Source organism: Mirounga angustirostris, unplaced genomic scaffold (genome assembly GCF_029215605.1).
Source record: "Mirounga angustirostris isolate CCGP_5_RB_7025 unplaced genomic scaffold, mMirAng1.0.hap1 SCAF_6, whole genome shotgun sequence".
NCBI lineage: Eukaryota > Metazoa > Chordata > Mammalia > Carnivora > Phocidae > Mirounga > Mirounga angustirostris.
Genome location: NW_026991714.1, coordinates 47,633,161 through 47,648,534, shown reverse-complemented (window position 1 = coordinate 47,648,534; position 15,374 = coordinate 47,633,161). Strand labels below are relative to the sequence as shown.

General features: G+C 38.4%; 1 protein-coding gene across 1 annotated transcript in view; it reads left to right on the top strand.

Annotated features, from left to right (window-relative positions):
- Positions 1-15,374, top strand: part of AXDND1 (axonemal dynein light chain domain containing 1) — a 112,633-nt gene that overhangs the window by 71,874 nt on the left and 25,385 nt on the right. Inside the window, exon 20 of the mRNA XM_064594249.1 lies at positions 8,392-8,502. Coding sequence (XP_064450319.1) covers positions 8,392-8,502 — 111 coding nt within the window. The remainder of the gene's footprint in view (positions 1-8,391; positions 8,503-15,374) is intronic.

The following is a 15,374-nucleotide window of genomic DNA, read 5'->3' as shown; positions in this document are numbered from 1 at the left end:
CATAATTATTTTGAGATTCACACAGATTGTTGCTTTTATTAAAAGTTCATGCTTTTTAGTGCTGAGTAGTATTTCATTATATGCATATACACTATCCATTCTGTGTTGATGGGCATTTGAATTGTTGCGGTTTTGATTATTGCAAACAAAGCTTCAATGCATATTTATGTACATACGCATTGCTTTCATTCCTCAAGGTTGAGCAAATATCTAGGAATGGGATGTCTAAGTCACAGTGGTATGTGTGTGTTTAACTTTTTAAGAAACTGTTAAACCCATTTCCACTCATGCCAGCAGTTGTATGCCTGTTGGTGTTGCTCGCTTCCTCACCAGCGCTCGATATGGGCTCTCATCTACAGTGGATATTACTCTGCACATTCTGTTGTGTTCTGTTATGAAACTATCTGGATTACTGCAGTTTTAGAATTTTTGATATCCAGTAGTGTATTCTCCAAATTTGTTCTTTTTTTTTTTTTTTTCAAAGATTTTATTTATTTATTTGAGGGAGTGAGCGAATGAGAGCAGCAGCTAGGGAAGGAGCAGAGGAAGAGGGAGAAGCAGGCTCCCCGCCAAGCAGGGAGCCCAATGCGGGGCTTGATCTCAGGACCCTGGGATCATGACCTGAGCCGAAGGCAGACACTTAACGACTGAGCCACCCAGGCGCCCCTGTTGTTCTTTTTCCAGATTGAGCAGGCTATTCTAGGTACTTTGCTTTCCATATATGAAATTTTAAAAATTAGCTTATCAGTTTCTCCAAGAAACCCTGTTGGGATTTTGATTGTGTTTACATTTTATCTATTGATCAATTTGTGAAGAATTGACATCCTGACAATATTGAGTCTTTGGATCTGTGAAGACCATATATCTTTTCATTGACTTAAGTCCTTTATTTCTTTCAACAAAGTTTTATTGTGTATAGATAGGTCTTACACAACAGTTTTTAGTGTATAGGTCTTACACATCTTTTTTTTTTTAAAACAAATCTTCGATAAAGCAGGAAAGAATGTCTAATGGAAAAAAGACAGTCTCTTCAACAAATGGTGTTGGGAAAATTGGACAGCCACATGCAGAAGAATGAACCTGGACCATTTCCTTACACCACACACAAAAATAGACTCAAAATGGATGAAAGACCTAAATGTGAGACAGGAGTCCATCAAAATCCTAGAGGAGAACATAGAGAGCAACCTCTTCGACCTCAGCTGCAGAAACTTCTTCCTAGAAACATCGCCAAAGGCAAGGGAAGCAAGGGCAAAAATGAACTATTGGGACTTCATAGAGATAAAAAGCTTTTGCACAGCAAAGGAAACAGTCAACAAAACCAAAAGACAACTGACAGAATGGGAGAAGATATTTGCAAATGTCTTATCAGATAAAGGGCTATATCCAAAATCTATAAAGAACTTATCAAACTCAACACCCAAAGAACAATCCAGTCAAGAAATGGGCAGAAGACATGAACATTTTTCCAAAGAAGACATCCAGGTGGCCAACAGACACATGAAAAAGTGCTCAACATCGCTGGGCATCAGGGAAGTCCAAATCAAAACCTCATCGAGGTACCACCTCACACCAGTCAGAATGGCTAAAATTAACAAGTCAGGAAACGACAGATGTTGGCGGGATGCTGAGAAAGGGGAACCCTCCTACACTGTTGGTGGGAATATAAGCTGGTGCAGCCACTCTAGAAAACAGTATGGAGGTTCCTCAAAAAGTTGAAAATAGAGCTACCATATGACCCAGCAATTGCACTACTGGGTATTTACCCCAAAGATACAAATGTAGTGATCTGAAGGGGCACCTGCACCCCAATGTTTATAGCAGCAATGCCCACAATAGCCAAACTATGGAAAGAGCCAAGATGTCCATCAACAGATAAATGGATAAAGAAGAGGTGGTATATATATACAATGGAATATTATGCAGCCATCAAGAAAAAAGAAATCTTGCTATTTGCAATGACATGGATAGAACTAGAGGGTATTATGCTAAGCAAAATAAGTCAATCAGAGAAGGACATGTATCATATGATCTCACTGATAATGAGGAATTCTTAATCTCAGGAAACAAACTGAGGGTTCCTGGAGTGGTGGGGGGTGGGAGGGCTGGGGTGGCTGGGTGATAGACATTGGGGAGGGTATGTGCCATGGTGAGCACTGTGAATTGTGTAAGACTGATGAATCACAGACCTGTACCTCTGAAACAAATAATACTGTATATGTTAAAAAAAAAGAAGAAGAAGAAGATAGTAGGAAGGGAAAAATGAAGGGGGGGAAATCGGAGGGGGAGATGAACCATGAGAGACTATGGACTCTGAGAAACAAACTGAGGGTTCTAGAGGGGAGGGGGGGTGGAGGAATGGGTTAGCCTGGTGATGGGTATTAAAGAGGGCATGTACTGAATGGAACACTGGGTGTTATACGCAAATAATGAATCGTGGAACACTACATCAAAAACTAATGATGTAATGTATGGTGATTAACATAACATAATAAAAAAAGAATTTATTTTTTTATTTGTGAGAGAGAGCGCATGAGAGAGAGAAAGCGAGGGCACAAGCAGACGGGAAGAGTAGAGGGAGAAGCAGGCTCCCCATGGAGCAGGGAGCCCTACATGGGGCTCGATCCCAGGATTCCGGGATCATGACCTAAGCTGATGGCAGACGCTTAACCAACTGAGCCACCCAGGTGCTGCTACACATCTTTTTTCAGATTGATCCCTATGTAATTCATATTTTAGTACTATTTTTTTTTTAAAGATTTTATTTATTTATTTGAGAGAGAGAATGAGATAGAGCATGAGAGGGGGGAGGGCCAGAGGGAGAAGCAGACTCCCTGCTGAGCAGGGAGCCCGATGCGGGACTCGATCCCGGGACTCCAGGATCATGACCTGAGCCGAAGGCAGTCACTTAACCAACTGAGCCACCCAGGCGCCCCATATTTTGGTACTATTATAAGTGTTTCATTTGTTTTTGTTTTTTTTTTAGTAAGTGATTCATTTGTAATTTCAATTTCTGATTATTCATTGCTAATGTATAGAATTATAATTGATTTTTAAAATATATTGATTTCATATCCTGTGACCTTGCTGAACTTATTTTTTTAAGCGGTTTTTTCCCATTTAGAATCTTTAGACTTTTCTCTGTACACAGTCATGGCATCTGAAGATAGGAGCAGTCTTCTCTCTTCCTTCCAATCTGTATGCCTTTTATTTATTTTTCTTGCCTTTTGCACTACGTAGACTCTCCAGTACCAGGTTGAATAAAAGTGGCGAAAGCTGGTATCTTTGCCTTGTCTGTCTTAGGGGAAAAGTATTTATTCTGTCATCCTTAAGTATAACCGTGGCTGTAGGTGTTTCACAGATGCCCTTTATCAGGTTGAGGAAGTTCCTTTTTAGTCCATGTTTGCTGAAAAAGCTTCTTAAAGATTTTTATTTATTTATTTACTTTAAAAGGGGTGGGGGAGAGGGAGCCAGCGTGTGAGCAGGGGCGGGGAGGAGCATGGGGGTAGGAGAGGGAAGGAAAGAATCCCAAGCTGACTCTGCGCTGAGCATAGAGCTCAATGTGGGGCTTAAGCTTATGACCCCGAGATCATGACCTGAGTTGAAACCAAGAGTCTAACGCTTAAGTGACTGAGCCACCCAGGTGCCCCTGAAAAAACTTTTTAAAGTCAAAGATGAATGTTGGATTTTTTCAAATCCTTTTTTGCATCGAATGAGATGATCATATGAGTTGTGCTTTTTAGTTTGCTAATATGGTGAATTCCAGTAGTCCCTCCTTATCCACAGTTCCACTTTCCACCTTTTCAGTTACCCACGGCCCAACACAGCCCAGCACAGTAGATGGTCCTCCTACTGATGTAGCATCACAAGGTCACATGTCTGTGTCATTCCCCTCACTTCATCTCATCACATAGGCATTTATCACATCATCACAAAAAGGATGAGTACAGTACAGTAAGATGTTTAGAGAGAGAGCATATTCACATACTTTTATTACAGTATATTGTTATAATTGTTCTATTTTATTATTTGTTATTAATCTTTTACTGTGTCCTTTATTATACATAACATATAGGAAAAAACGTAGTTTATATAGGGTTTGGTACTATCTGTGGTTTCAGGCATCCAATGGGGGTCCTGGAACATATCCCCCATGGATAAGGGGCAACTACTGTACCTTGATTGATTTTTGAATTGAACATTAAACCAACCTTGCATCCCTAGGATAAACCTCACTTGATCATGATATATTATCTTTTTTATATGTTGCAAAATTCAGTTTGTTAGTTTTGTTTAGAATTTTTGCATTGACGTTCATGAGGGATATTGATTATATGGTTTTGTTTTCTTATACCTTTGTTTGGTTTTGATATCAGGGTAATGCTGGCCTCTTAGAAGGAGTCCTCTATTTTCTGGAACAATTTGTGTAGAATTGTGTATTATTTCTTCCTTAAATGTTTGGTAGAATTCATCAGTGAAGCCATCTGGGCTCTGGGAAGGTTGTGAACTACAAAAATAGAGCAATTCAGATAAAAGGCTATCTAATTTCCTCAATAGATTCAAGGAAATGTCTTTATTAGATATAAGGCTTATGATCTTTTTCTTTTTGAGTAAGCTCAGTGGCTTTGGTTTTATAAGGAATTTGTGATTTCATCTCAGTTGTTTCGTTTATTGACATAGTTCATAATATTCTCCTATTATCCTTTAATAATGATAGGATGTGCACACTCTTCTTCCTGTTATTGAAATTTTGTGTCTTCTCTCTCTTTGTCCTCATCAGTCTACAAAAAGAGTTATCATTTTTCTTGATCTCAAAAACCAGCTTTTGGTCTCATTGATTTTTTTTCTGTTTTCTATTTCCTTAATTTCCAGTCTGGTCCTTATTATTTCCTTTTTTTTCTACTTCTTTAGGTTTAATTTGCTCTTTCTTTTCTAGTTTCATATGGTATAGCTGAGATCATGATTTCAGACCGTGGATAGACAGTGGAATGGATAAATACATTATGGTATATAAGGACTTGCCTATAGGGTACAGGTAACGTTCTCTTCTCTGGCCTGTGTGATGTTTACATGACTGTTCTTATTAAATTCTACATATGTATTTTATGTCTTACATATGGGATAGGTCTCACTATTTTTAAAAATTAGGTTGTAAGGGGTGCCTGGGTGGCTCAGTCGTTAAGTGTCTGCCTTTGGCTCGGGTTGTGATCCCAGGGTCCTGGGGTTGAGCCCCGCATTGGGTTCCTTGCTCGGCGGGGAGCCTGCTTCTCCCTCTCCCACTCCCCCTGCTTGTGTTCCGTCTGTGTGTCTCTCTGTCAGAAAAATAAATAAAAAATAAATATAATCTTTAAAACAAATTAGGTTGTAAAATAATTTATGTGCACCATCTTACTAATTTCAGAATCTCTAGGAGATGGAGACTTTTCTAGGAAAAAAATTAAGTAACATTAACACACCTACTGATTTCCCCCCCCATCAGAAGTCTTATGGTAGTATTTTCAATATCTCAGAAGTTTATAAGAAAATGACTAGGATCTGGTTCACATTATACAAATTCAACTAGAAAATAGTTTATTTCTCATGAATGATGAATTAACTCTGAAGAAATAAGATTTCAAAAATATTGTTACTATTTTCAAAATTAACTCTTTGATCTGTAGTACAATAAAGTTAAATAATATATGCTTCAGTTTTGTAGCTAGAAGGATCCTTAGGGGCAGTGGTATGATGGCGATTCACAATGGCAAGCAAGAGCTGACTGTGCACACCCATTCCCAGCTCCACATTTAGTGATAACATACTGAATTGATGAATACCATTGAAACTGCCACAGTGGGAATGTGTATGCTATGGAAATCAGCAAATGTTACAAATTAGGACGCCCCACCCCACAAGATGGCTTTTGCCAGTTCCCCACTGCATAAGGGTCACCTGGAGTAAACCAACAACCTCATTTTTTAAAAAAGATTTTATTTATTTTTTTGACACAGGGAGAGAGCACAATCGGGGAGCGGCAGGCAGAGGGAGAGGGCGAAGCAGGCTCCCCGCTAAGCAGGGAGCCTGATGTGGGGTTTGATCCCAACCCTGGGATCATGACCTGAGCCGAAGGCAGATGCTCAACCAACTGAGCCACCCAGGCGCCCTCAACCTCATTTGTTTTTAGTAAATAGAAGACTTTTAAGGATTTACTCAAGAAGTCAACCAATTAGATGAACTTAGGACTAGAACCCAATACTTTCACATCCCTTGTTTGATCCTCTTTCTGATATGCAGTAAGACATCATCCTAACCCTTGAATCCAGAATTGAAATTTATCAGTGACACTAATGAAGCTGTGCTAAACTTACTCAACCCCCATAGGCTTCAGTTTCCTTATCTAGAACATAAGGTTTTAGATTGGATTTCTAAAATTTTGTGGCTCTGACATTTCATAATAATTCCACAATTAGAATTAAGTCTAATAATGAGAAAAATATAAGACATATTACAGTTCTGTATGGTTGATTTCAGGAACCTAAGTGGGTCATTATTTCACCACACAGTACAGTTTTTTGATGTTAAGGTGACCAGATCTCCATCCCCAGAGAGGATAATGTTTCCTAGTTTACTCTGCTACTATTCACTAATAAGGAATCACATCTCTTTTAAACATGGAAGCCTGATCTGAGATGTTCAGAGATCTTGGTTAAGTGAATGTAGTGTTACTATACACTTTAGGTGGATGAGATCTGCTGTAGACCTTTCCTGTATCTCAGCAGATAAGGGGTGAGCACCTTTTCCAAAACAGTGCTGCTGCTGCTGCTTTTTTTAAATAGACTCCATGTGGAGCCCAGTGTGGGGCTTGAACTCATGACCCTCACATCAAGACCTGAGTTGAGATCACGAGTCAGACGCTTAACTGACTGAGCTACCCAGGCACTGCCCCCAAACAGTGCCTCCAATCTTTATTCATTTTAATGGAGGTGGGGGAGTAATATTTTTGTAGTAGTTAAAAGCCCATAGCACCTGGATTAGAGTCCAAGTGCCATGCTTAACTATATATATGACCTTGGGCAAGATGTTCAACTGCTCTGTTCTTCAGTTTCTTCATCTAAAAAATGAGAATGACAGTAGTACATATTTCCATTCTCATCACAAGAAAAAAAATTGTAACTATATATGGTGACAGATATTAACTATACTTATTATTTTTTTTTAAAGATTTTATTTATTTATTTGACAGAGAGAGAGACAGCGAGAGCAGGAACACAAGCAGGGGGAGTGGGAGAGGGAGAAGCAGGCTTCCCGCGGAGCAGGGAGCCCGATGTGGGACTCGATCCCAGGACCCTGGGATCATGACCTGAGCTGAAGGCAGACGCTTAACGACTGAGCCACCCAGGCGCCCTTAACTAGACTTATTGTAGTGATCATGTTGCAATATACACAAATATTAAATCATTATGTTGTTCACCTGAAACTAATGTTATTTCTTTTTTTGTGTGTGTGTTTTGGGGTTAATACATTTTTTTAAAAATTAAATTTTTAATTCAATTCCAGTTAACATACAGTGTTATATTAGTTTTGGGTGTACAATATAGTGATTCAACAATTCCATACAACACCCTGTGCTCATCACAAGTGCTCTCCTTCATCCCCATCCTGTATTTCACCCATCCCCCCCACCCACCTCCCCTCTGGTAACCATCAGTTCTCAATATAATGTTATTTCAGCTATACCTCAAAAATAATAGCATATATTTCATTTTTTTAAAAGATTTCATTTATTCATTTGACAGAGAGCACAAGCAGGGGAAGTGGAGGCTGAGGGAGAGGGAGAAGCAGGCTCCCCGCTGAGCAGGGAGCCTGATGTGGTGCTTGATCCCAGGACCCTGGGATCATGACCCTAGTCAAAGGCAGATGCTTAACCGACTGAGCCACTCAGGCGCCCCATAATAGCACCTATTTCCATACTGAAGATCAAATGAGTTAATATTGCACATGCTTAGAACAGAATCTGGCATATAATTAATGCCATGTAAATGTGGGCTATTTTTATTGTTCTTGTTATGCAATCCCAGTTGACCTGGTCAGTTGTGAACCATTTGTTGGGACAGACCGTTTGCCCATAATAAATCCAGCAATCTTTCTTCATCTTGTTTTATGGCACTTCACTGCTCCTTGTCCCAATACGACCCAGATCTCAAACTCTATTGATAAGAGATGATATGATTTTAGATCTGTATTCATAAATTATTTCTGCACAAATCTTTGAACTGAAGTGATAACAAGTTAATTGAATGGAGTTGTATTTAGAAGAGTTGCACTTAGTAGCTCCTCAATAGAAGTGAGTGAATAAATGAGTTGGTATAATCTGTTTTTTCTGCTTAATAATTATCTTTTCTCTTTCCTCAGAGAGAATGTTATGAATGGATCACCACATGTTCTCACCTCCTTTCTGGGATCAGAGGCAGAAAAATAAAGTTACTGACAAAGGAAGAAAAAGAACACCTATTTGGAGAAGAGGTATTTGCTGTGTGTTGACCCTGATCATTATTCTGGTTCTTCCTGTATTTCACCGCCCCCCCCCCTTTTTTTCAATAGGTAAGGATTCAGTGACTTTTTCCAATTCATATTCTGAGTCCTCATTTATTTACCCTACCTGAAGAGAATTTTGCCCCTGACCTAGAGCATTGGCAGCTCTTCTCTCTTTTTTTTTTTTTTTTTAAGATTTTATTTATTTGACAGAGGAGGACAGCGAGAGAGGGAACACAAGCAGGGGAAGTGGGAGAGGGAGAAGCAGGCTTCCCGCAGAGCAGGGAGCCCAGATGCGGGGCTCGTTCCCAGGACCCTGAGATCATGACCTGAGCCGAAGGCCGACGCTTAACCGACTGAGCCACCCAGGCGCCCCAGCTCTTCTCCCTTCTGAGGGAAAGAATCATCCATCTAACCATCTCGTCTCACTTTCTTAGAGGATGATTTTGTTTCATCCTTCATAAAGGAAAGGATGGCTTTCGGAGGGGGAGCTGCCTGCCACTTCCTGAGGCATGTCCTTAGACTGGTCTGCTTCTGCGTACACTTCCTCCTCCCCTCCAAGCTCAGTCTTCCTGTTTAAGGTTATTTCTTCCTTTGAGCACCTAATCCCAGCCCACTGTCCTCTCTCTTTTGTATCTTCAATGTCTTCCTCTCTAGTAGTTCCACTGTGTCGATATATAAACAATCTATAAGCATGGCCATTGCTTTCATTCTAAAAGATCCCTTGAGCATGTCTTTTTCTCTACTACTTCATTCTCTCCTTCCTATCACAATCATTTCTCTTAAAATGCTGAAACTATTGAGAGGTACTGTAATGATTCCTTATTGTCAGATCCAAGGAACCCCAATGCCGTATTTAACTTGACTTCTCTGTAGCATTTGACCCTGTTGACTAGTCGTTCACTCCTTTTGTAATCTCTCCTCACAAGACAAAAATTTTTTCTCCTACTTTTTTATTTCTTTTCACTCTCCTTTTGGTCTTCCTCCACTGCCTGTCTCTTAAATGTTGATATTCTGTCCTTGACTTGCTTTTACTTTTTATTCTACACCCCACACATGACTGTGCTAATCCAGTGGTATTAACTACCACTGTTTACCGAGGATCCCAAATTAATGAATATCCTGTGCTTCATGGCAATCACAAATGTTTAGTTTTACTTCAGTCTGTTTGAAGGAGTTGGTTTCCAGTAAAGACTGAAGAAGCCCACATAGCTTTCAGAGCTGTGAACTGTGGAGGAGAGATGTGATGGCGTCTCTGTCAGTGCTCTAGGGTCTGCCGGAGTGGTGGGGCGGGCGTGCTTCTACCTACACACATGTGGGACTTTTATCTTACATTTAAACACTGAAGAAACACCACCTTTCTAAATTATACATCTTTTACAAATGCTTATTTTTCTTTGCTGCCCAGATCTTGGCCAGAATTATTTTGAATTAATCACTGAATGATTTCATCAACATTAGAAGTCTTAAATTACATGGGGCACCTGGGTGGCTCTGTCGGTTAAGTGTCTGACTCTTGGTTTTGGCTCAGGTCATGATTTCAGGGTTGTGAGATGGAGCCCCACATCGGGCTCCATCCTGGGCATGGAGCTTGCTTAAGATTCTCTCTCTCCCTCTGCCTCCCACCCCATGAGCTCTCTCTCTCAAAAAAGAAAAAAAAAATTACCAGTATAGTTTTAGAAAATTAAGTACCACAGACATGATCTTGGCTACACAACAGATCTATGAAAAAATTAAATTAGAGAACTATACAGAATCATAGAAACTTAAGAACAGAAAGGATTTTTTTTTGTAAAGATTTTATTTATTTATTTGACAGAGAATGAGACCGTGTGAGAGGGAACACAAGCAGGGGGAGAGGGAGAGGGAGAAGCAGGCTTCCCATGGAGCAGGGAGCCCAATGTGGGGCTTGATCCCAGGACGCTGGGATCATGACCCGAGCCGAAGGCAGACGCTTAACCACTGAGCCACTTAGGCGCCCCAAGAACAGAAAGGATTTTAAGGGAGATTGAATTCAGCAAAACATCTGATGCGTGAATCAGATGTATAATACCCACCCTTGATCATTATGCCTATGTTTGAGTGTCTGAAGTGGCAGAGACCTACTTTCAGAATTAGCCCATTTGTTTTGGTGACCACTGACTATTATAATGTTATTTTTTCTATTGAACTAGATGAAATATGTTTCCTTGTAACTTTTTCTACTCACTGGTCCTTGTTTAGACTTTCGGGTTGATATGAACAAGGCTGATTTGTCTTCCACATTATAGTTTTTACAACATTCCATGTTTTAGTGTTTTCCAGCATTTGAAAATAGCTATATTCAACCTAAGTCTGTTTCTGAAATTTCTGTTATTTTCTATTAATCTATCTCTTCATGGGTCATCACCACAATATTTTAGTTTTTGAGGCGCCATTGTGCATTTTCATATCTGGCTGGGCCAGCCCTCCTCACTGATCTTCTTCAGGGGTTTCATCCCTATGCTTGCTTATTTATTCTTCTATGTAACTGTAATCTACCTCTGGGAAAATATGAGTTTTAAAGACTGGGGTAATACTAAATTTATATATTAACTTAGAGCAGAGATAATTATGTTGTCAAGTTGTCCTATCCAAAAATATAGGATATCTACTTTAAATGCCTTTAAATAATGTTTTATGGTTTACTCATTTTGCACATTTCTTGTAAGGTTTATGCCTGAGTATTTCATTTTATTTTTTGCTATTTTATTTTTAAAAGGTTTTATTTATTTAAGTAGTCTCTATAATCAACATGGGGCTCAAACTCACAACCCCGAGACCAAGCCAGGCACCCCTATTTTTTGCTATTTTAAATAGGATCTTCTTTACCATTGTATCTTCTAACTGGTAACTGTGTATATGTTATTGATTTATGTATTTTTATTTCATATTCTGTGACTTTACTAAATTATCTTATTGCTTTTAGTCATTTTTCAATAGATTCTTTTGGGGTCTCCAGATATTTAATCAAATCATCTACAGATAGATAATTTTACCTCTTTCTTTCAATTATTATGCCTCTAATTTCTTTTTCTTGTCTAACTGCAATGACTAATTCTCCCAATTTGGTGTTAAATAGTAGTGGCAATATCAAGCATCCTCTTCTTATTTATGACTTTAGCAGGAATGCCTTTAGTGATTGGAGTTGATTTTTTGTTTAATTTCTTTATTGTTCCTTCAGATATCTCAGATCTACCCAAGGTCACTTTTCTTCTGCCTTAAGCTTTAAATTTTTCTTTAGTGAGGATTTACTGGAGGCAAACTTATTTTTTTTTTTGTCTGAAAATGTCTTTATTTCACCCTCACTCTTAACAATTTTTGTGGGGTATACAATTCTAGGATGATACTATTTCCTCCCCGCCGATTGATGATACTATTTCTACAGTTTTCTGGATTTTATTGTTACCAAACTGACAGTTGAGAATTCAGCTGTCAGTTCTTTGAAGTTGATCCCTCTCTTCTCCTTGGCTACTTTTAAGATCTTTATGTCTTTCTGTTGAATCACAGATCTGTACCTCTGAAACAAATAATGCAATATATGTTAAGAAAAAAAAAAAAAGAAGACGATAGTAGGAAGGGAAGAATGAAGGGGGGGATATCGGAGGGGGAGATGAACCATAAGAGACGATGGACTCTGAAAAACAAACTGAGGGTTCTAGAGGGGAGAGGGGTGGGAGGATGGGTTAGCCTGGTGATGGATATTAAAGAGGGCACGTTCTGCATGGAGCACTGGGTGTTATGCACAGACAATGAATCATGAAATACTACATCAAAAACTAATGATGTAATGTATGGTGATTAACATAACAATAAAAAAGTAAGAAAAAAGATCTTTATGTCTTTGGCATTTTGCAGTTTCACTCTGATATATGAGGGTGTGGAATTCCTTTTCTTTTAAAATTTTGCTGGGGATTCTTTTGGTTTCCTAAATCTTTGACTTGGTATCTTTCATTAGATATGGAAAATTCTGTTACCTCTTCAAATATTGTCTTTACTATGTTTGCTCTCTCCTTTCTTTCTGGAACTCTGAATGGATATATATTGAAATCTATCCCCATGTCTTTTAACCTTACTTCATATTTTTCTTTGCTTCTGCATTGCATCCTGAATAATTTCTTCTGGTTTACCTTCCTGTTCACTAATCTTCTATTAAACCTTTCTGTTCAGTTTTTAAATTTAATTGTTAAAGTTCTGTTTGGTTCTTTTTCAAATCTGATCATTCTTGTAATCTTTCTCTCTTTATTCATATTTTTAATCTCTTCTTTAAACAGGTTAAATATAACTTTGTAGTTATATTTTGATAATTCTAATATATATCTGTATAAGAATGTTAATTATAGGGCGCCTGGGTGGCTCAGTTGGTTAAGTGACTTGCCTTTGGTTCAGATTATGATCCCAGGGTCCTGGGATCGAGTCCCACATCGGGCTCCCCCTGCTTGTGGGGAGCCTGCTTCTTCCTCTGCCTCTGCCCCTCCCCCCTGCTCATGTTCTCTTTCTGTCAAATAATTAAATAAATAAATAAAATCTTAAAAAAAAAGAATGTTAATTATAAAACTGGACAGCTACATGCAAAAGAATGAGACTGGACCACTTTCTTACACCATACACAAAAATAAATTCAAAATGGATTAAAGACCTAAATGTGAGACCTGAAACCATAAAACTCCTAGCAGAGAGCACATGCAGTAATTTCTCCAACATCCACTGTAGTAACATTTTCATAGATATGTCTCCTAAGGCAAGGGAAACAAAAGCAAAAATAAACTGTTGGGACTACATCAAAATAAAAAGCTTCTGCACAGCAAAGGGAACAATCAACAAAACTAAATGAGAAGTACTGAATGGGAGAAGATATTTGCAAATGACATATCTGATAAAGGGTTAGTGTCCTAAATATATAAAGAACTATAATTCAATGCCAAAAAACCAAATAATCCAATTAGAAAATGGGCAGAAGACATAAACAGACATTTCTCCAAAGAAGACATCCAGATGTCCAACAGACACATGAAAAGATGCTCAACTTGACTCATCATCAGGGAAATGCAAATCAAAACCACAATGGGATATCACTTCACACTTGTCAGAACGGCTAAAATAAAAAACACAAGGAACAAGAAGTGTTGGCAAGGATGTGGAGAAAAAGGAACTCTTGTGCCCTGCTAGTAGGAAGGCAAACTGGTGCAGCCACTGTGGAAAACAGTATGGAGGTTCCTCAAAAAGCAAGACTTAAGGTTCCTTAAAAACAAGACTACTATGTGATCCAGTATTCCTACTACTGGGTATTTAACCAAAGAATATGAAAACACTAACTCGAAAAGTTATATGAACCCCTATGTTTATTGCAGCATTATTTATAATAGCCAAACTATGGAAGCAGCCCAAGTGTCCATCGATAGATGAATGGATAAAGATGATGTACACACACACACACACACACACACAGAGGAATATTACTCAGCCATAAAAAAGAATGAAATCTTGCCATTTGCAACAACATGGATAAATCTAGAGAGTATAATGCTCAGTGAAATAAGCCAGTCAGAGAAGGACAAATACCACATGATTTCACTCTTACGTGAAATTTAAGAAACAAATGAACAAAGGAAAAAGAGATTAAAAAACATTGTTAATTATAGAGAACAAACTGATAGTTGTCAGAGGGGAGGTGGGTCGGTGGGGAATGGGTGAAATAGGTGAAGGGGATTAAGAGTACACTTATCACGATGAGCACTGAGTAATGTATAGGATTGCTGAATCACTATATTGTAATATAACACTGTATGTTAATTATACTGGAATTAAATAAATAGATAAATAAAAAAGAATGCTAAATACAGCATTATTTATAGTAGCAAAATACGGATCTTCCTTGACTTATGTTGGGGTTATGTCCCAATAAACCCATTGTAAGTTGAAAATATTGTAAGTCGAAAATGTATTTAATACATTTAACTTACCCCACATCATAGCTTAGCCTGGCCTATCTTCAACGTGCTTTGAACACTTACATTAGCCTACAGTTGGGTAAAATCATCTAACACAAAGACCATTTTATAAGAAAAAGTTGAATATCTCATGTAATTTATTTTTTTGTTCATTTTAAAAATTTATTTATTTGAGGGGAGAGAGGCAGAGGGAGAGAATCTTTCAAACAGACTCACTGCTGAGTGTGGAGCCCGACCCCAAGACCCCTGAGGTCATGACCTAAGCGGAAACCAAGAGTCCATGCTCGTGTAATTTATTGAATACTGTATTGAAAGTGAAAAACAGAATGGTTGTTAAGTGTATCAGTTGGTTACTCTTGTGATCATGAGGCTGACTAGAAGTTGTGGGTCACTGCCACTGCCCAGAATCATGAAAGAGAGTTGAACCACGTATTGTTAGCCTGGGAAAAGATTAAAATTCAAAATTCAAATGACAGTTTCTACTGAATGTGGATCATTTTTGTACCATTGTAAAGTTGAAAAAATTTTAAGTCAAACCATCATAAGTCAGGGACCATCTGACTTAGTTTATACCATAATTTATGCATTTTCCTATTGTAGATATTGAACTTATTATTAGCTTGTTTTATACACGTCATTGCCATAAACTGAAGGACATTTTTCAGTCAGTAGTTGTGTAGACTCGTTTGAGGTATTCAACACTGTTGAATCCTTCTTTCTCTTCTTTTGACTTTCCTGGTGGCTTTGTCAGACTTCTGACACAACTTCTGGCCTTCTGTGCAGACTTGTCTTTCTTCCCTAGTCTTGTATGTGACTAAGTTCCTGTCCTAAGCCCTCATCCTCCAGCAACTTCACAACTTCTCCTTTGGTAATATAATTTACTTTCTTGGCTTC